The sequence below is a fragment of the Canis aureus genome, chromosome 2, assembly GCF_053574225.1.
Source record: "Canis aureus isolate CA01 chromosome 2, VMU_Caureus_v.1.0, whole genome shotgun sequence".
In the NCBI taxonomy this organism is placed as follows: domain Eukaryota; kingdom Metazoa; phylum Chordata; class Mammalia; order Carnivora; family Canidae; genus Canis; species Canis aureus.
In genome coordinates this window covers 23,898,041-23,921,073 of record NC_135612.1, presented here as the reverse complement: position 1 = coordinate 23,921,073, position 23,033 = coordinate 23,898,041, and the positions used below count along the sequence as shown (strand labels likewise).

The window sequence follows — 23,033 nt, the reverse complement described above, 5'->3', positions numbered from 1 at the left end:
ACTTTGAATTTTGCCTTCAAATGGTTAACCTGTGAGAGAGGAAACTGAGAAGTACTCAGATTTTAATATATTAATATTCTGCAGAACATTAAGCTGAACAAATCTCAAAGATGGGGTGTTTTATGAGCATTATACCTCATGTTTGCCTAAATTAAAATCTAGGGAATTAAGTAAATACTACCACAAGGAGTATTTTTTTATTTCTTCAGATAAAAAGTCTCTAGCAAAGATGACCCAACAGATGTTGAATGAACCCCTTAACAGGCCTAAATCATATAGGTAAATTAATTCCACAAATTGCTCTCAAAAGGAATTTGAATCTCAGTGCTGATTTTGGTGTGCCAACAGCACATGTTCCTGGTGGGTCATAATGCTTAATGAGATGCATGGGAACTCTGAATTGGATGAATATTCAAAGTGATCCTCAGGGAAATCCTGAATTAGAATGCACTCCAATAATTTAATTGAAAGGTCACCTAGGTGAATGACTTATAAAATCTATCACATAATGGAAGCCTTGTACTCTCACAAGTGGCCATTAAAAACTTTCAGTCAAGAGCTCATCCCATTTATAGACTTATCAGAAGACATTATTCTTTAAAGAAGTGCCAACATTTCTCTAAAAAAAATACTCATTTTATATAACTTAGGAGAAAATACTTGCGTATCTCATATTACCTATCTCAGACAAGAGGCAAAATTTCATGAAAGGAAACTACACATCTATAGATAACACTCTTTTAAAAAAAAATTGGATTGTTAAATGCTCTCGCCATTTCTTAGACATGATCAACAATTCTTACAGATACTGGGTTCCATCTTTCAAAAACAGCTTTGATTTAACTATTTGTCCCACAGAGATTTCCACCTTTGTTGCCCTGTACTTTTATTACTTTAATTCTAAAATAGCTAATGAAAGCAAAACATCAAACACAATTTTACCTAAGTAAAGAATGTTTACGGCATTTGTTGGACACTGTGAATAAACCTGATTGTTATTACAAAATTTATTTAAAATACTTCATTAGAAAGTTATTAATTGTCCAAGCAAAACTACACATTTATGTAATCATGCTAATCAGATTCACTTTCCATATATCCCTCTGTATATACATTGAAACAAACAATACAGAATACAACCAATTTTAAACTATTTTGAATATTGTTTATCCTAATTATATTTGGTACAGAAATCGTTTCCTTCATTTTTATCAAAATGTAGATAAAATACAACTGAATTATTGCAATCAGGATAATTAAGATATTTTTATAACCAAGTTCTAGGTTTTTGATGTTCAGCTCATTTCTTAATTATAAAATTCTTTCCTTTTCTTCAATTCTATTTTGAAATTTGCACACATTTCTATTAAATTCCTAGTTTTAGTCATTATCCAATTAGTTTCTATCTCAAAGTCTACATGCGGACTGTCCTCTTGTCTGCTTGAGTTCTAATTAATGTGGGGATTCAGCAGATCCCTTATGACTGCAACATCAGTATCTTTCAAAGAGTCTTACACTCTTCTTTGAAATAGCCTACTAGTGATCTCAAAATAATTCTTAAAATTCTTTTTTGTATTGTGACCATCGGTAAGCACAAGTTAATTGGACCAACACCAACTATCAAAAAATTGCTGCATGACCTAAAAGAGAAATGTTACTTTGTATAATTTTTAAATGCAATGTGCCCTGTAGGTAGCCTTAGTAATTAAAGTAATAACTTTTTACCCAGTCATGTATATATGTTTATACATATCTGTTTCCCAGGTTTTTTTTAGGAAAGTGTTTAGATAGCCTCCAAATATGTGAATTATCTAGAAATATCCAAATAACCTACAGAAATAAGAATAGACAGTAATCTGACAATGAGCATGAAAAACAATGAAGTCAGATATGTCATTGTAAAATCACATGTCTTTCAGAGAGGTAATGTGAAATGTGTAGTAGCCAAAATATTTAAAATCTTACAAAGAAGCTGTGTCCAATTGAAGAAGTTGACTCTTTAATGACAGATGGTGAACACTACAGCTATTCTCAATTTCAATCAATCATGGGATAGAAACATTGGCAGTGCTATAACACTCAGCAACAGAAAACACATATTTATTGAGTAGCCAGTTCATGGTAAATAAAGTGGAGGAAATTCCATTAAAATGTCTTCCTGACACATTTTTTTACAGAAATCTACTAGTATTTTCTGCCCTATCCCTTATGTTACTAAATATGATGATTTCCCAGGAATTGTTTTGACATTACAGTGAGACATTTGGTTCTTGTTACCTGTAAATAAACAGCCCTAGAAAGAGCTCAGATTTGTTTCTAAGCCCATTCTAATTCGCCTTTTAGCATCACTCTTCTCAAGGGATATTTTCCAGGTATAAAAAATATATTAGCTTACCAACAAGATTTACATGTTAAAATTATCATGAAAATGAAATTTAAAGTAGTAATAGTTTTAAAATTCCTATATTCACTACTGGAAGATTAAGCTTTAGCTCCCAAATTACTAAAATGAATTTGGACAAAATACTGTTCTCATTTACCACAGTAAATATTTGTTTTCTATTCAAAACAGATCATCCATATTGAGCTGATTTTTTTCTGCCAATAAATGATAAAACTGAAATGGAAATAAGGTAAGGTTTAATTTTGTTTTCTCATTTGGTGTTACTCTAAGCTGACTGGATAAAACAAATGCATTTAGGTTTCTATAAATGCAGTTCTGCTTTTCCTTTTCTTGGTCTTTACAAATTAATGAATTCAGCATTAAAGTTGGAGAATCTATAAAACATCAAGAATTCATAAAATTGTCAAAATATTTAAGAAGAAATTTGTGAATATTACTCTTCTTTAAAATGAAAAGAAGCTACTTTATAATGTGGTTATAGTGTTGTTTATCTCTGTTTTTTCTCTCTCCAGATGTTCCACAAACATACAGAAGTTTAAAATATTACATATTATAGTCATTACCTAATTTTTTTACCTAGAAACCATTTCTTAGAGCATAAACAATTTTCACTGATACTGAGATTAGCTTCACCTTTATTGAATTACATTGGCTGACATTTTGACAGTATCTGTAGGCTTTATGAATGCTATCTATATTGTTTTATTGAGTAAACTAGGATCCATGATTATATTTTTATGACCAATTTTTTTAAGCCAGGAAATGCAAAATATCAGAAGCGCAAGAAAAATTCTCTACCAACTCTTGTGAATCTAAACATGATCATTTACTTACAAAATTTGGGTCCAGAAAATGACAAACTAATTCATTTTACGTTTATTTACCACATCTGACTTTAGCTGGTGCAGTAGGTTGAATTGTGTTCCCCCAAAAGATATGTCCACACCCAAGTCCATGGAATCTCTGAATGTTATCTTACTTGAAAAAAAGATCCTAATTAAGGATCTTGAGGTGAGATCAGCCTAAAGTACTTGAGTGGGTCTTAAATTCAATGACAAGTATCCTTACAATAGAAAGAATAAGAGAAGCCACAGACTGAAAAGGAAAAAGTAATGTCAATATGGGGGCAGAGATTGGAATGATGTGGCTATAGCCAAGGAAACCAAGAAAAGCTGACAGCCACCATGGACTGGAAGAGGCAAGGGAAGATTCTCCCCTAGAACACTCAGAGGAAGCATGGCCCTGATGACACCTTGATTTCAGACTTTTAAACTTCAGAACTGTGAGAGAATAAATTTGTGTTTCTTTTATAACATCAGGGTTATGGTAATTGGTTTTGGGAACATTGGGAAGCTAATACACCTTCAGATAATCAAAGTGATTAGAGAATGATATATATTAAGAAACATCACTTACATAGTTGTAATTTGCATACACCCAGTACTTGCACAGGGGTACTATGAGATAGTTTACATATTTTCTGTATTTGAAAAGCATTGTTCATTTGATCGATCACTCTCCTTCTGACTCCCCCCTCTCTCTTTTTCTGTTTTATTATCTCAACAGATGATAATACTTTTAATGATATTATCCGGTGTTCGTGTAACAGGTATTCACTCCTGCCTGACTGTTTTCATCATTGTAGGGAATGCAAGGGAAGGATGAGTTATGGTCAAGAGTAAGTCCCCAGCCTAAGTGGAAAAACAACTCCAATGAAGATCCAGTACATAACAATGGAACTCAAATCCCTTTAAGGATAGAAACTATTACCTCTTCACACTTTGTGAGTGTGAAAGATGAATAGGTTTGGGAGATGTGATAGGGAAAGAGGAGCACGCTGTAGACAGAAAATTGTGAATTAAAGCTTTGAGGTAAGAATGAGCACAGCAGGTATGACTTAGAATAGAGGAGGCTGTTACCTCCTAGGGAGAAGAAACATAGCATGATGGGTCATAAAAATCAGGTACAAGTTTTATGAGTAAAATGAAAAAATGCCTGAAGGGACCAGCTTTTGTTGGCTCTCCCATTTCCAGAATAATAATAAAATTAGTGTGAATCAATAGTTTTATCCCTCAACCTCCTACCACCAACCCAGGTGTCAGGGAGCACAGAGTAATTGGAAGACAGACACAAAAGATATTGAAAATAAAATCACATCTGAAAACCCAAGTTACTTAACAATATGCTAATCTCTCTTTATAGCTCTATGAATTCTTAGCAATCTTGAAAGCTAGACAAATTCCTTGAATATTCAGACAAAGAACTGGCATATCATAGGAACTCAACATGAACTAGAATAGTCAACGGTTTCACATGAACTAGAATAGTCAATGATTTCTTGATGACCTTATAAATAAAACTTAGTATAAAATAATGTATTTAGATAGGTGAAGGTGCAGAATGTTTAAATTCCGGGGGGAAAAAAATCCCTGTCTGTTCACTTTCTAATTATTCTTATCTTTGCTTTGTTTACATTACTAGCTCAGCACTTGCACAATTCCTCCCAATCCATTTTTAAATGCTAAGTTATGGGATGAAATGGTTTCAGAGTGCCTCTGTCTCAGACAAGCATCATGATGTCCTCTGTAGAACATCTAAAGACTGGCACAAACCACTGGAAGATTGTACAGTGGGTTTTATTCCTTGTTTTTATTTTTGAGAACTGGATTGTTCATTATTTTCCCAAAGTTTTTGAAACTATCAACATTATTAAAATCGGATAAAAATACTGGATATTGTTAAATTTGATTTAAAAAATACTGGATATTTTCTTGTTTAGATTTATGTCTAGAGAAGCAAAGAATTCAATAGGAATAGATATGGATATTACGTTAAACATATCACTTAAATTGGATAAAAAAATACTGGGTATTTCTCATTTAGATTTCTGTGTAGAGAAGCAGAAAATTAGCTGAATAAAAAAGAACAAACCTCTAAATCCTGGTGAATTCTAGCAATTGAAAGTCTGCTTTGGCTAATCATTTTTTAAAGTGTATCCCCAGAATATACTATGCCCAGGTACATTTTATTTTTAAATGTGCTGCTCAAAGACCTAAAAAAAAAAAAATCTACCATCACGCAACCTTGAAAAAAAAAAGATTTCTTGAAGGTGAGCTTGAGGAGATAGGAATCGATAAGGACATGGTCATGACTAAGTTATGATACTCCACAACTGCAGGCCCCTTCTCATTACTCTTCTGGAACTCAAACTCAGGAAGCAATGTGGCCCTACAGGCCCACCTGGACCCTGTGTGCAGGGCCCTCCATTCTGGGCTGCCTCCTTGTCCTGAGCAACCCACTCTCCTGTCCATGCCCAGCACTGGATTGTGGGTGTTGCCAAGTTTGAGGCTTCTTAAAGTCACTGCTGCAGTTTCCATACAGTAATTACTAACAGTGTAGAAGTTACTAACTCTGTTATGACACCGTCCTGAAAGAATTACTAAACAAAACATGTCTACTCTAATGCAACAAGCACAGAAAAATAAAGACCAGTGCCAAGGGATTTCAGAAATTTTAAAGCATCTTTAAGATTCTTAGCAAATGATAAGTGTTATCCTTTTATTTATTTCTTAAATAAAGATATACATCTATCATCACCTCTCTACTTCATTTTATAAGGAAGAACTATGTATGTTTTGGGGTTGATAGTGCTTTAAAATCAACATAAGATCAGTATGGCTGACTTTAATCATTAATTCAGTCATAAAACAAGCGTTTATTAAGCATCTACTGTATACTGACCATCATTCTAGTAGCTGGAGATTCAGTACTGAATAAAATAAACCAAAAAAATTCCATGCCTCCAGAGTTTATATTCAACCTGGATAGATAATAAAGAAGCTATATATGTAGAGTGTTCAGACTGTGTTAACATTAAAAAGTAAAGCAGACCAGGAGACCTGACAAAATGAAAAAGGTGTAACCTTTTTAGAGATAAAGAGAAGGCCTTCCTAAGAAGTCTTTCAATCAGGACAGGAAAGATGTGATGGAGTAGTCATACAGACACCTGCAGGAGAAGCCATTAGTTGATGGATCTGTGAGTGTACAGCCCTGCCTATGACAGGAATGCGCCAAGGGTTTGGGCTGGTTTTACAGAAATGGAAGCACAGGGTGGCAGTCTTAGAAACTGTATACACAGGGGGTAATGGAGAAGGGTACAAATTATATCCAGTTTCTATCCTGAGCCACTGAGATGTAGTAGACTCTAAGAGCTGCTAAATTGAGGCAGACAATTTTTTTAATGCAAATATTTAATGTAGATGGAGGCAGTCAGGTGGATTTTCATCTCCTATTTTATTCTTTTAAAAAATATCTACAAGGTCCATAAATTACTATAGTAATCAGATCATTATTTAAAAGGATAGGTAAAATTTTGCACACTATTAGGTTCAATTTTAGAATATATGCATAAAATTGAGTAACTTTGTATTGCTTTTAAAACTGAAAGAAATATATGTTATTTAAAAGTATTCATAAGTGAATAAAAAAGCAAAGTTTGCTGAAGTAGAATAAGCACAAGTTTTACTAGGGAAAGTTGAATCTGAATCTTGAATCTGTTACTTGTTAATTATATAACTTTGAGCATATTTCTTCATGCTTTAAAATTCAGTATTCTCTTCTTTAAGTAGGAATATAGACAGATAGATGAGAGCGATAGATATAGATATATATTTTTTATCTTTAAGCTGTGTTGCTTTATTATGAAAATTAAATAAAATATTGTACATATAATAAATACTCCACATATTGCCTGACAATCATAATCAAAATAATAATAATAATAATAAGGCAAATAACACTGAGGATAAGGAAAGCAAAAATAACATTTAGATTCCCTATACTTATTACAGAATTGGGACCACGTGGTAAATACTTTAATGTATCATCACGTTTGATCCCTATAGCAAACCTCTAAAGTGAGCATTATTATTATCCCATTTTACAGATGATGAGAATGAAAGCTATAAAAGGAAAATACAGGAAGAAGATGGCTATTTATCTGAAGATAAAAGCACTATAAGTACAGGTTCAGGATGGCAGGTCCAAGGAGTTTTATCTTGTCCATCATGAATCAGAAAGTTTAATGTCTTCTTTGAACCCACAAATCCCTGGAATATTAAATTAATACTTTTCAGTTCTCTATTTATATTAAACTTTGAAATGAAACTAGAGACAGCAAAAAAATGGGCCAGGCCAGACAACTGGAGATGGCCTCACAGATTAATCTAACCAATGTAGGTAGGATTAAAAATTAAAGAAGCTCAAAGTCTACATGTGTACAGATAATGGAGCAACATGCATGTTATTAAACATTAGAAATTATGCTTATTTGTTTCTCTGAAATAGATTTGTTGAGAATTAAAATATTTTACATTTACATAATTTCTATTTGCTCTCTATGATGATTATACTTTACGTGTCAATGTGGCTAGACTCTGGTGTCCAGTGGTCAATACTAGTCTAGATGTTGCTGTGGAGATAATCTGTAGCTGTCTACAATCAATTGACTTTAAAAAAGCAGATTAGCCTCCATAATATGGGTGGGCTTCATCCAATCAGTTAAAGACCTTGAGAGCAAAACCTGAGGTTCCCCTGAGAAAAAAGAACTTTGTCTCAAGACTGTAACATAAAAATCCTACCTGAGTTTCCAACTGGCCTGGCTTGCCCTAAAGATTTGGGACTTGCCAGATCCTACAATCATATGAGTCAATTCCTTAATATAAATCTCTTTAGAGTTTATATTTTATGTATTTATATATATACACACATATATGGTTTGTGTTTTTATGTATTCATTTATTTTTAGAGAGGGAGGGAGAGAGAGAGTGAGCAGGAGTGGGGAGTGTTGGGGCAGAGGGAGAGGGAGAGAGAGAATCTTAAGCAGCTCTGATGTGGGGCTTGATCTCAGGACCCTAGGATCATGATCTGAGCCAGAATCAAGAGTCAGATGCTTGACTATCTGAGCCACCCAGACGCCCTTCAGTGGTTCTGCTTCTCTGGGGAATCCTGACTGATACACTTTCCATTTCCATTTGTATACCTTTATGACCATTTTTTAAAAATCTGATGGTTTTTCAGTATTTGAGTTTAACATTAACTTGGTTTTCATCTTTGTTTTTTCTCCCAGCATTCTAAAAGTTAACAGCATGAAATCCAAATATTATTAATTGCAATAGTATGAAATTTCTACAGACGTTAAATCAAAATTTTATTTACACCTCTGGAGTTATTTTTCAATATCATGATGAAGGTGAGTTTCAAAAAGTTGAATTTTTAAAGCTGCAGCAATATGCATGCAAAGATTCAGCCACATTTTTTTTTCTCCAAGCTTAGAAAGGCTACTAAATTTGAATGGCCATTTTCTAATATTCCAAACAAAATTATTGTTTTGGCTATAAGTTCATGATAAAAAATATTTATCTATAATAAGGTAATATCAGCCTGGGTTAAGCTAAGTAATGACAGTATCTAATACTCTTAGGAATTTTCTGGACAATGGAATTTACCATGACTGTCATTTTTTGGAATGTGGGAGAGGAAGATTACAGTCAGCATAAGAACTAGAGCTGAGTAAGCTTAGTTTCTGTAGAAACAAGTCATTAAAACAAAAAAGAAAGATCAGTTCAATACATATAATACATATGCATAGATTTGGCAAGCTCAAAAATGTTTTTAAGCACATGAAAGAAAAATAAAGTATATACTGAAACTGAGATTTTAAACAGTCATGATAAAAAATGTTTCAGGATCCCTGGGTGTCTCAGTGGTTGAGCGTCTGCCTTTTAGTTCAGGGCATGATCCCAGGGTGCCGGGATTGAGTCCTGTATCAGGCTTTTCCTCTGCCTATGTCTCTGCCTCTCTCTTTGTGTCTCACATAAACAAGAAAAAAAAATCTAAAATGCTGCAAATATTAATACAGACATCAATATTACAGAGATGTGTATTGAGGTTATTTCTCAACAATCAGATTTCCAGAGTCTCCTAAGAATTTTTATAAAATAATATGAAAAACATACCAAAGTGTAAAAGAAGGACTAAGAAAGTAAAAAATGACAAAGAGGTGTTATAATGGTTATTTCTTATCGGCTTTACTCATCATTGACCTAGTATGTATCTCCCCTTCTCTTCCAAAAGAGTACCCTGATTCTTACTCATGTATATGCCCCTTAGCCTCTGATCCTGAGAGAAAGCAGAAATCAACTTCATGCTCTAGGGGAATGGCGTGAAGAGCTGGTTGTTTTAGGGATGGTGGAAAGAATGGATCTAAGCCTGTCCAATTAGAGTGGTTCTCAGGACTGTTGCTTTCTTTGTTCCCTCTGGACGTAGATAAAGGTGCACATAGCTGCAGTAGCTTTTGGCATACATATCATACAAGGGAAACCGGTTTGAAAATGAAAATAAATTTTATACCACAGAAGACAGAACAAAAAGATGGGGAAAGAAAAACAAAACACAGATTTTTAGCGAGAACACTGAGCTACTCATGATCAATTCTGTAAACCAATAAAATCCCCTAGTATTCAAGCAACATTAAACTGACTTTTCTTTTAAAACTAAAAGCACGTCACAAAGAGGCATGTGGGTAGCTCAGTCAGTTGAGGTCCAACTCTTGATTTCTGTTCAGGTCATGATCTCTGGGTCATGAGATTAAGATCCATGTCAGGCTCTGCGCTGGGCATGAAGCCTGCTTAGGATTCTCTCTGTGTCTCTGTTCCTTCCCACTACCCTCCTGCTCTCTCTTTTTATAAAATGGAATAAATTAATTAATTAATTAATTAAAGCATGTGACATAATAACTTAAGAATGTATGCATTGCTAGATGTTAACATATACTACTGAAGAAATTATATCTTCAAGTTATAGGAGGGATTTTTGTTATTTCACATATTTCTTGGCAAAATTTTAACTTACTTCAAATTTACATTTATACTTTTTGGGGAAAGATGATAGAAAAGATATGGAGTAGGTAATCTTCCAAATTCCCTACTGGTAACATGATCCTATACTACAGTGAAATTTATCTTAGTAAAAACATGAGAAAATGCTATCTACATAAAACAGATTTTAAATAAAAACTTTTTTTTTCTTACAGCTCAATATCAGTATCACATCTATCAATAAAAAAAGTTCTGTTTTATAAAAAAAAAGTCAGCTATATTTGGTCTTTTCACTAATGCCTCAGTAAACTGGACAAAGCTAAATCTTTAAAAGCAATGATTTCTTCCTTATTTTATTGAGAATCTGCAAATAAATGACTTCTGGTTTTTAGAGATCATAGCAATAAACTTCTGGTTTTTACATATAAATTTTTAACATTTAAGCTTTTTAACATTTATATCTTTATGAACAAGAATATACTTGATAAAATAATTAGTAAAGTTGCTCCAGGCACTAGAGAGAAAATCTATCTATATAGAAAAGGAGAAAATTTGTAACAAATGTAGGGCAAACAAAAACAAGGATATGAAGCTTTATTTCAGACCCCAAGGAAATAAAGTGCTAAGATCAGAATGCTAAAGCAACTCTTGTTCATTAGAGAATAATATGGTAAGATATTATTCCTTTTCAAAATGCATGAGTTGTAGAATTATTGAGCAAAGTCAGCCATGCAGAATTAAATTTCATAAAAAAAAAAACAGGAAAGCAATCTAAAAGAAATCTACAGCATAGTTACGAAAATCACAAAATTCACTATAAACAGAAGGGAAGCTTTTGTAGGGCCAAAATTGAATATTTTAAAAGTTAGAGAAAAATATCTAATCACTGTGTGTACCGTGTTTAGCTGCACAGATATGTAACATTTATTTTAAGCATATATATACAAATATATATATACACACACAGACATATATACATATATATATACACACATAGATGGCTTATCCCTATAATCATATATATGGTTTATCTATAAAGTCATAAATATATATTGATAAATGTAAAACTATTGCTATAAATCCTTACTAATGCTAGTCAATGTTTTGTTACATGTGTAGATGATTAGTGTTCTTATGTGTACTTCCTCAATGGTCAAACTGATCTTTTGAAAGATTAAACATATTAAAGGATTTGGAAGGAACCAGTAAAAATAATGATGCTCTGGTGTGCCCAATCACTATTGTCTGCATCTATCATGGGCATCACAGAGGTTACATTAAATTTATCATAAACTATTGTATCCAGATGGTAATGTCTATCATCACTACCAAGTGGGATCAGATATTGATAGTCCTCAAATACAGTTTTGCATTTAAGTAAATTATGAAATTTTAACTTTATAAACATGTAAAGAACAGTAGGGCTTTCATAGTTCAGTGTTTTAACATAGCTGATTGCTAAAAAGATTCTGTCTTTACATTCACCTGAAAGTTGCATTTAACTAATCATAATTTTTAGTCATTATTTGTTAGCTCAGTATTAACAGCTACTTTTATTTAAGCCCAAATCCAGTTCCCTTCTTTGATATTAAGAAAAAGTGACAAAGCAATTTTAAAAATCTCTCCTTAGGCAAGTGAAGAAAAAAAAATCAAGCTTTGTTTTTATGATGCTAGGAACAAAACAGTAAGTGGTTTTAATGTTAGCCACTGTCCTAAAGTAGAGTATAAGATCTCCACAGGCCAATTTATAGTGATTTTTTGATCCCATTTAATAACATTTTTCATTTCTGGCCCTGTTGCTATAATGATTTAATCAATTTGATCACTAAATGGTATTTCTAGAGAGGTAAAATAATAGCTAATAAGACAAAATAAATTAAGAGGAATGAGGAAATTTATATGAGAATAAGCTTGATTTAATATACCTTATGATTAATAAATTAAATTATATAGATTAGCTCATTTGTAGAAGTCAATTTTCTAATGCAAATGTCTTAATTTTTTAAAGAACACAGACAAAAGTATCGGTATAATCAGTTTATGAAACCTGTCCCTATTATGAAATTTAAATAAAAGATAAATGAAAATTGGATTTGTGCAACTGAGTGGGAAGGAGCCATGGACTTAACTTTATTAAAGAGTGTTATTTTATGAAATTTAATCTAAATATTATTTATCACCTTTCAAAAGTTGTAAACTGATTTTGTTTCAAAGTTAGAAACTTATCTGTATTTCACATGCCCAGATACACACACACACACACACACACACACACACACCATACACACACTAATTACAAATCTTTGTTTTCGAAGGCATATTTATTATGCCAAAGTCTGATGAATATAGGAGCACAGTTCTGAAACTATAAAGGAATAATTTATGTTACAAAGTCATAAGTAGATTCTGAAAGAGATTTCAAAAGAGAGCTTCCAAAAACTATTTGAGCAACAGCAACATAATTGGATTATACATATCACCTGTAAAGGTGATCCATTTGAAAGTACAGCATTTGTATGGCCACTCAAAATGTGAATTTCATTAGTTTGTAATTATTGCGATATAACCTAATTGAAGAAATTTCTTGAATAGGTCATGGATGTGTTTTTATACCGAATGAAATAAAATGTTTAAATATCTGAGAATAAGATTCAACTAAGATAAATAAAGAGGAGGTCTCGGTAGTTACAGAAACAGGTGTTAGATGAAACTGCCCTAGTAACGCAGATGCTACAAAAACATGTTACTCTAGGCTAATGCAACCTATCAGAAGCTTCAGAACTGAATGATTAACAAGCAGATGCTCTATATTCAAGAACAGGATATATCCCCGCGAGGAGAGATGCAGATGTGACATATTATGCTTCCTTCTCCACAAAATAACACAAAAGAAGCAGTAAGCACTTGCTTTTCTGCATGGCAATTAAGAAGTTCAAATAAGAGAAATTAGGCATATTTGAATAAAGACAGAATAAACTTAGAAATATTGTAAACATTGTAATATGGAAACAGACTGGAGGGGTCAGTTATCTATTTTAATAATAGCAGTCATAATAATTCTGAATAAAAGCTTAATCAAATAGGCTCTATTATAAAGCAAAAAGCCTATATCACTTTGTAGCATTATAACATGAGTAAAACACTATCTAATATTTCATTAATTTTTTCAGAGTTATACTGTCTTTCTGATTTTTTTTCATACTATATGTTATTCAAGATAGAAACCTAGAATTATTCTTTTCAGAAATGGTTTTGAACAATGAGAATTTGTCACATTGTGGAATTATGATTGATCTAATTCTGTGTACCTGTGGGGTACTTGTTATATGATACTCATACATTGCAAACATTTAATAAATAGTATCATTCAGTAGTAGTATCTATTAGGGACCTGCACTGATAAATCATGTGTAGATTTGCTTAAAACAAAGAATCATTCTTAATTTGTAATTCATACATTAGTAACTAATAATCAGGAGCCTATGACATCCCCATTTATTTTATTAATTCTTCTATTGAATTTTGAGGAGTAGCAGATCTCCTAATGGAAACATTAAAATTATTTAATTTAAAAAAATTAAAGTATGTATTTGAAGGAGTTACTGCCCAATTATGCTGTGAATCTGAAGAAAGTATAACATGAGTCTGATAAAGATATCATCTAGGAACATATAAATATTTTATTCAGGTAAAATTGGGGGGACAAACAAAAGATTGCATTTCATTAATGATTTAAACAGGATGGTGAAATCCCAGAAAAAAAGAAATAATAAAGGACCATACATGAGTCTGAGCTTAGAAAAAATTATTCGAGATAAATTCTGTTAATGGAAGAAGATAAAAGTAGAAACAGAGAATTATTAACCATATATGAAATAAATATTTTCTGCATAATAGTTTTAAATGAAACATACATTTTGATAAATATTACTGGAAAGGACACATAAAAAGATAATAAATATTCATTTAAGAAAAATGTTGAAAAATCTGGTGGCAAAACTTACCAAACAGTACTAAAATATTCAGTCCACTTTCCACAACTATTCATATTCCTTATTGAACCAAATTTTCACAAATCTCATATTAAATATTTTGTCAAAAGTTTTAATACAACTACACAATAATACTTTTTATTATATACTTTAAGAAATTAGAGAGAAAATATTTAGCTCCTACTGGCAGTTTTTATATAGAAGGAGTGCCTCCTTTCCTAAACGACAAATTATCTCAATGTAAATCTGTACATGAAATTAAAGTATTTCTTAAGAATACATTTGTTCAAGAAATATTAAATAAATTATTAATGAAAAAGAATACATTTGTTCTATTCTAAAAATCTATGCTAAAATCACAACAAAAACAACTGGTCGCGTCCAAATACAAAAATACTTTTAAACCATAATTTAACTTTATGATGTTCAGATCACTCTAGAATAAAATAAATATTTAGAGTAAAAGTATTTAGTTGCATTTACCGAAAGATTTTCTTAGTAGGCAGATAAATTATTAAAACAACTTTAAAATAATAAAATCACACCAAGAAATAGTTATATTATACTTAAATATTATTTATACTAGGTTGAAATTAATCCTCACTGTGAAAAAACAATAGTATTTTTGCAATGACACCAAAATTGTTCGGCAGGCAACGAAGCAAGGTGTGAGGTATAAGATGGAAAAGGAATGAGCCTGGTCTAGAAGAGCATCTTGCTCATGAGGGCTGATACAAAGAGAAAAGTCAAATAAGGTTGAGAAATACAGAATCTTTGGGCAACCCTGTGAACACTATTGCCTCAAATAAGGGGAAAAAGAAGTCAGGAATTAGGCCGAGGAATCATATTAACAAAGGAGTCATATCACCAGATGAGTTTGCTATAGAGTCATGCGATTAGGTTGCTCCTAAAAATAGGCTATACAATACTGACTAGACATGGAGATAATGATAGGGAGCTTTTATCATCCAAATCAGACTACAAATTAATGAGATTATGAAAATGAAATAATTGAGAGTTTATCTTATTCTGCGATTCCATTACCAAAGGAATTAAAATAAGCATCATGTAATAAGGCATCCTTGGGGTTTATGAAAGATATTTCTTTTTTTTTTTCATTGAATTTTTTTCCATTGAATTTTTTATCTTTTGAATTTACTCTTACAGGTAAAAATCCCTACTTTTGGAGGAAGGTTGAAATCAGGAAGTCTCTCACCAGTTGAAATAAGTTAGGTCTATGAATTGAAATAAGACTACTCCGTATCTAAGTTCCAGTAACTGGGCTAGATTTCCCCCTCCTTCCTATAAAATCAGGCTGCCTTTTGTCCACTGGTTTCAGTAACCATTTCCTGTTTTTGTCTCTCAGATCTAACGTCTTTCCTCAATTACTTGTCTAAGAAGGAATCTAGTGCTGAGGTCTCCTTTTTCTTTTCAGCCCAGCCTCTGAACCCCTTACATCTCAGGACTTGACTCCTTTTTCCTGATGTCGCTGGTCTGCTTGGGCCTTTTATTTATTGCTAATCACAACAGCTGTGCTGCCTACTTTATCCTTATAAATGTGTCTGGTCTTTAGGCTCCTGGCATTTCTCTTTGATCCATCCCATTACCCTAGTAGAACCTTGTTGAAAATACAGTGCTTTCTCTACCACTAGCATTCTTCATAGTATTTAGTTCAAACCTGAGCCTGTGCTTAGTGAATGCTGGTTAGCTGGATGAGAAGTAGAGTTATGATGCCAGCCAGGTTTCAGTATCACTAAGTTATAATGGTAAAAATTAGTTTTAAATAAAGTGAGTGTTTGAGACAAGAGTATGATTTTTATCCTTAAACTTAAATGAATAGTATGTTCAGTGTCAGTTATGTATTTGACAACGCAATATTCTATCATAGAAGATCATTTTATCATTTTCCTTTTTTCATCTTGCTCATTTTAGTATTTTTCTGCATATTATCATTTTTGTTTTTCCTCCTTATTTCATTATTTTTGGAATTTTTCTTAATGTTTTAATTTTCTCATTTCCTTATTATTTAATGTTGTGATATTTAATATTATGTTTTCCTCTGCAGGGTTCAGTTTCAATTCTTTTCTCTTTTTATTTAAAACTTGTAACCAAAAGCATTTAATCTGGGACAGCATAATGGGTCCAAGAAATAAAAAAGTAAATAAAACTGCCAGTTTTCTGATTGAAACCTGAAAAATACACTTCAAAGTACGAAGGGTCCATTATTGAGCGCATTAAATTAAATAGATATAATCTTAGCAACATAAGAACTTTACCTGCTGAAGTTGGCTCTTCTTCGTCTGATGCTATGGTAAGAGGAAAAGAGGTGAAATGGGGACAAGGAGAGGGTACAGGTGGATGGGGTGGGAAAGAGAGAGAGAAAGAGAAATTGAATATAAATATATTTTGCGTTTTCAAACAATGACTATAAGCTCCTGACTTGTAATTTTGTGAATACTTTAGCAATCTGTCATTAGATGATTAGATAATGACAAATTAATGGGTATTTACATTTAATTAACATTTATAAATTTTTATACTCTAAAATACATATTTATTAGAAAAGACCATTCCATTGTCTGGATCTGATTTTCTCTTCTTTTTTGCAAACAAGATTAAGTTTATTTAGTTTGAGTGTAAATTATTATGAATTATACTGTTTAAAAATATAAATGGTATATAACATATGAATACCCCACCATCACCGCTTTGTGGGAATTTTCTATTAGCAAAGAGAAATCAAAAGAGATTGTAGATAGTAAAAATGTTGTTTCATGAAGTAGAATTTATAAATCAGACCGGGGTTACACACAAGCACAGTCAACTTGCATGTACCACACATTTTAAGATTCAGAAGTGGTGATTCTGTGGTGAGGCCACAGGAACCTACCTATTGAAGGCTGACCCCATGTGGTTCTGACACACATGGTCTGCAACCCACAAATGATAACAGATATTCTAAAAGGAGAGGACACAATATGAAAATATAACTTTATGCTAAAGCAGTGGTTCATAATCATGAATTTATATTAGAATGCCAAACTCTGCCCCCCTCCTAAACCAATTAGTCAGAATCTCTCTCAAGGGTACTAACTTGTAGTTAGGATTGAGGCATTACTAGCTGATACCAATATAAAGTCACATTAACTATAATTCAAAGTGTGAATCATTCTGATTTCTGTTTTTAGAGAGGTATTTAAAAAAAATTGGGGAGAGGGTGCAGAGGGAGAGAGAATCTTAAGCAGATTCCACACCCAGTGCAGAGACTAACTTGGGGCTCGATCTTACAACCCCAAGATCATGACCTGAGCTGAAATCAAGAGTTGGATGCTAAACTGACTGACCCATCCAGGCACCCCAAGACATGACTAAATAATATCAATATAAGGTAACATGAATTATAACTCAAAGTGGGAACCCATCTGATTCCTGCTTTAAAAGGGAAGAGTTTTTAAGGGTCAGACTCCAAGGGTAATAATCTGCTCTGTGTATATGGAGGATTGAGCACAGTGGTAATGAGTGAAGAGTTTATCTGAAGTTGCTTCACAATTTTGCCTAGAATCCACTTTTCACCATTACACCAGGACATCCTCTGTGAGGAGGTATTTCTGCTCTGTGCACAAGTAGAGTTTACCCCAAATATTACCATTGAGTTATATGACACCAGCCAGTACTATTTCATCTGATTCATGAAGTTTTTTTTTAAATTTTATTTATTTATGATAGTCACAGAGAGAGAGAGAGAGAGGCAGAGACATAGGCAGAGGGAGAAGCAGGCTCCATGCACCGGGAGCCCAACGTGGGATTCGATACCGTGTCTCCAGGATCGCGCCCTGGGCCAAAGGCAGGTGCCAAACCGCTGCGCCACCCAGGGATCCCCGGTTCACGAAGTTTTAAAATAAAAATTTACTCAGCTGAATTGCTTGTAAAAGAGCTTTGTTCCCAGGTGATTTGTTAACCAAGGTATCACTGTGTAACCAGGGGGCAGTCTCTGATTTTTCCCATTAAGGTTACATGTGCACAGAGCACAACTTTGACAAACTTACTTTGTGTCCTGACAGTATTTCCCTCTCACATTGTTTGGCTTGTCTCTTTGGCACATAAAGGAATGGAGAAAGCAAACACAGTTGGCATGCATGGTGTGGAGAACATAAATATTTAAAAAGCCATTTACTGCTTTATTATGTCCAAAATATATCATAACATGTTTGAAGAGGAAAACTGTCAGTAGCTTCCAGGAATTCCCTTTTAGGAAAATACCATAAAGCCTTGAAGTACTCACTTAGATGGTCATTGTTAGCAAAAGTCCGGAGATTGAAAGTGTGAAAAAAAGCCCCAACCACTTTATGTGTGTGAACTCAATTTGTAAAGCTATAATGAGATGAAAATTACTCATATTTGATAGATACAGAGGATCAGAGAGACTGAGCAATTTGTCTAAGGTCAATTTGAATTTGAGCTCATGTCAATGTGACTTTCAAACCAAACTCTTTCTACTATGCCTACTGTCTCCCAAAGTGTTGATTCAGTATACACTATAAGAGAAAGAGAAAAAGGGGAAAGGGCCATAGAATGAGGACTGGCTAGATCTCTAACAGTGTTCCTTGGACAAGCATCAGGGAGAAAAAAACCCTGGATGTAGGGACCAGAAAGCTTCTTTAGGTCCCTTACAGTCTACAGATAGACACAGGCAGGTGGAATTTGGAGTACACAGTTAAAATATCCTAAACATGAGATGCCTAAGGAAGTAAGATTAGAAATGCTAAGATTTTTATCCCTCCATTGTATATGGATAGGCAAGAAATGTTAGCAAAGAACTAGCCAGCACAGAAGCAAAGACAATTCCAAATTTATAGAGGTCTTAGCAATTAGAATGTCTTTTTTTTTTTTTTAAGATTTTATTTATTCATGACAGGCACAGAGAAAAAGAGAGGCAGAGACACAGGCAGAGGGAGAAGCAGCCTCCATGCAGGGAGCCCGACGCAGGACTCGATCCTGGGTCTCCAGGATCACGCCCTGGGCCGAAGGTGGCGCTAAAACGCTGGGCCACTGGGGCTGCCTGCAATTAGAATGTCTTAAAACCAAAGCCTGTGGGGTAAGCAGTGCACAAACCTACACTTAAGCCTGTAATACCTAAAAAAATCTTTGTAGCAAAGGCACATACATAAGGGTTAGTATTACTATTAATTTACTGTTGCAGTTATCTCTGGCGAAGATGGCCTTGTAGGTTGCTAGCTACATTACCAAACAGAGCATCATGAACTATTAACGGGCAGCTAGAGCCCCAAAGGTACAAATAAGCCTCAAAGTAGACATTAGTGGCCTATTTAGTGATATTTAAGTGAAATGATTACCATGCTACCCAAATGATTTTTCACTTTTCCTATTTGTTTCTCAGAATTCATGAAATCGGCAAATCAAAAAATAAGTCTTTGTCACAGGCAAGTTCCTTTAATCCTGGAAATTAAAAATACATGTTCTGGGGCCCCTGGGTGGCTCAGTCAGTTAAGGGTCTGAATCTTGACTTCAGCTCAGGCCATGATCTCAGGGTCAAGAGATGGAGCCCCACATCAGGCTCCACGCTCAGCACAGAGTCAGCTTGAGATTTTGTCTCCCTCTTCCTCTCCCTCTGCTCCACGCCCCCCACCCTCACTTATGTGCTTTCTCTCTCGAAAATAAAATCTTTACAAACCCCACCCCCCTACCATGAAACACATGCACCAACCAAAACAAAACTGAACAAATAACTCTGTATTGCTCAACCTGGTCACAATGCGGAAGGATGTACTGAAACAATGGTGACCATAGATAAACAGACAGTCAATGTATATATCTGATATAGAGAACTTAGCTGTGTGGTCCTCTTATTGCTCATAACAGAATTACCCTGGATGTTCATTAAAATGCCCCAGATCTACTAAATTTGAGTGTGTGTGGTAGTTCAGAATTCTGAATTTTTAAAAAAGTGCAACACGTGACTGTTACTAAGTCGAAATGTTGAGAATGATGGCTATACTTATCAAGACTTGTTGCAGTAGGAAACAGCCAAGGAGCAGCTGTCGGGACTGCAGTAGTAAATTATCAGGCTTATAGGAAGCCTGTGTGTGTACTGTGGTTGCTTCACCAGCTCTCAAAGCTCTTTATCTTGTATTGAATCTTGAGGTTTATTTGCGTATCTACCTCAAAACTTGGGGGAAAATGACTTCTCCTTTGGATTTAGAAGGGAAGTTTATATCTCAGAACCAAATAAATCGTTTCCATTTTCCTGGCCTCCATTATTCATCTAGGTAAGCATATGACCCATTTGGGGACAGCGATGTGTGCAATCAAGTTTGTGTGTGCCTGGATGACATTCCACCACAACTAAAACATTGTGGGCATTGCATTCCGAGGGCAGCTGGGCTTTCAGCACATAATTTTTCCACAGAGCTCATGACCACATTTTGATACAATAAACCTGCCCTGATTTTGAAACTGGTCACTGTTTATTCAGGATGGTCTAGCAGTGTACATGTTCGTGAACTGGGTTAGTAGGTGGCAGGAGGAGGAAACTTGCGGACTTCCCTTCCTTCTTTTCTCCCCACTTCCCTCCCTTTCTCTTTTGTTCCACAGGATCAAGTGTCAAGAACAATAACTACCCAAACCCAAAGGGCTGTATATTACTCTGATACACATATGATATTAAGTCACACATACTTCTTCACTGGACAGGCTTTAGTTCAATATGGTATCAACAATTCTTGTCTCCTGTCTTTGTCTTATCTTTGGGTATTTTAAATAAACTTTTATAACCTAGAAAGTCTATCCATTCAAAAATAATTCTAGGGACACCTCGGTGGTTCAGTCAGTTACGTGTCTACCTTCAGCTCAGGTCATGATCCTAGGGTCCTGGGATTGAGACCCACGTTGGGCTCCCTATTCAGCAGCATGTCTGCTTCTCCCTCTCCCTCTCTGATTTCTCTTGCCCTCACTCTCTCTCAAATAAATAAACAAAATCTTTAAAAACACAAAAAACTCAAAAACGATCCAATTGTATACCCAGTGTGGCTCACCATCAAATAGGAATAGTTCATTATGAAAGATGTAAAATACATCTCTTAGCATATTATAATCTATTTTACATAGGGATGTTACTCAATTCATATTGACTTATGGATCATTTTGTTTGCTATATTATAAATCTAGTTAGTTATAAACAAAATAAGCTCTGCAGCTTTGAAATTATCTCTGTAATTCATTATTTCCATAAACAAAGAAACAAGAAATATATATTCTTAAACTCTGATAATATTTCAGAAGTTTTGATTCAACTGCACTAATGAAAAAATAACAATGATATTTATGTATGATTATTCATGTTTGCCCAGATATTAAATGTTAAAAATATGAATGTGTATGCTAGTGTATGTGTAAGTCTGTGTGATTACTAAAGCAAAGCAAAGTAAACTATCATTCAAATTTGTGAACTCAGTCATTTAAACAGGTTGTAGAGTTGCTTCTATAAGTATTCAGAGATGCATTTAGAGATAGGTTTTGGTTTATATGGTTTTTGTTTTATTATTTGTTTGTTCATTTGTTTTTTGGCCAATGGCCCAAAGAGGACATGCTTTAGGACTTAAAAGTTGCCATTACCAATTTCTTCCTTGTGAAAATACAAAGAGGGATATTCTCTCCTGGTCAAAGACTTCAGATAGCAAATGGTTTGGTCAGTTCTATACTCTTAGAACTGCAGAATATTTGGGACACAATGCAATGTATTTGCATTGAAAGTATTTAGAGAATTACAAAATCTTCTCTATTCTATCAGTTTTTCACATGCGTTTTGATTCCTGTTCCAAATTTGGAGAATGCCATCTATTTGAGTACAGTTAGTAATATATAATACATGTAACTATGAATACATATAGTTGTATAAGTACATATTTGTACTCCATCGGATTAGGAGTACTATAAGGTCAGGGCTGTGACTTTTTGCTCACCATTATAACTGTAATTTTAGAATAATGTCTACAATGTTGTAGGGCTCAGTAAACATTTGTCAAAAGAAAGAAAAATATGAATAAATATTTAATACAATCCTCTGTGTTGCTCAATAAAATTCATGTTTCATTAAGCTACATTACTAGACTTACCAAAGAGAAAACCTTACGTCTTCATCTATGTTTTAGTTATATAGATCTATATATAATTATACATATACTAACTTATATAGCTATATAGTCATATAAATCAGATTTACAAAAATAAATAAATAAAAAATAAATCAGATTTACTTTCTTGAGGCAGGAGAGAAAAGGAATAATGGTTAAAAAGACAATAGTTGCTCTAATGACCATTTGATCATCTCACGAAAAAATAAATCCGTGATTTTAAACTAACTCAAAAAAGCATCAAACTAATGCTTATTAGATAAATAGATTCATTAAAATAGAACCACAAAAAACACTTTCTATGTTTAGTAGTGATATAGCTCACATGGGTTTCACAATCCAGTTAAACAGTGAATCATGTTAACAGCAATTAGCAGTGCATTTGCAATTTTCTCATTTTGGAAATAGGTACAAATGGGAAAAATAATTTTAAAAAATGAATGGAAGCTTTAGTTCCATTGTTTTGCCACTGAGTTAAAAAAATACATAATTTATAAAACTAAACCAAAATATTGGGAAGTTGGGAAGTAACATGACTCATCTCCCAGTTAGTATTAAAGAGACATTGGGGACATAATTAGGATACATTTTCTTACTTAAATGAAGCACT

The 23,033-nt window shown here is 33.6% G+C and overlaps 1 protein-coding gene across 2 annotated transcripts in view; it reads right to left on the bottom strand.

Moving 5' to 3' along the window:
- EDIL3 (EGF like and discoidin domains 3) overlaps positions 1–23,033 on the bottom strand; it is a 389,979-nt gene that overhangs the window by 230,307 nt on the left and 136,639 nt on the right. Inside the window, exon 3 of one of the 2 annotated variants that reach the window (XM_077866066.1) lies at positions 16,550–16,579. The exons of the other annotated variant lie outside the window; for it this stretch is intronic. Within the exon in view, the coding sequence (XP_077722192.1) occupies positions 16,550–16,579 (30 nt within the window). The remainder of the gene's footprint in view (positions 1–16,549; positions 16,580–23,033) is intronic. 2 annotated transcript variants of the gene reach the window in all.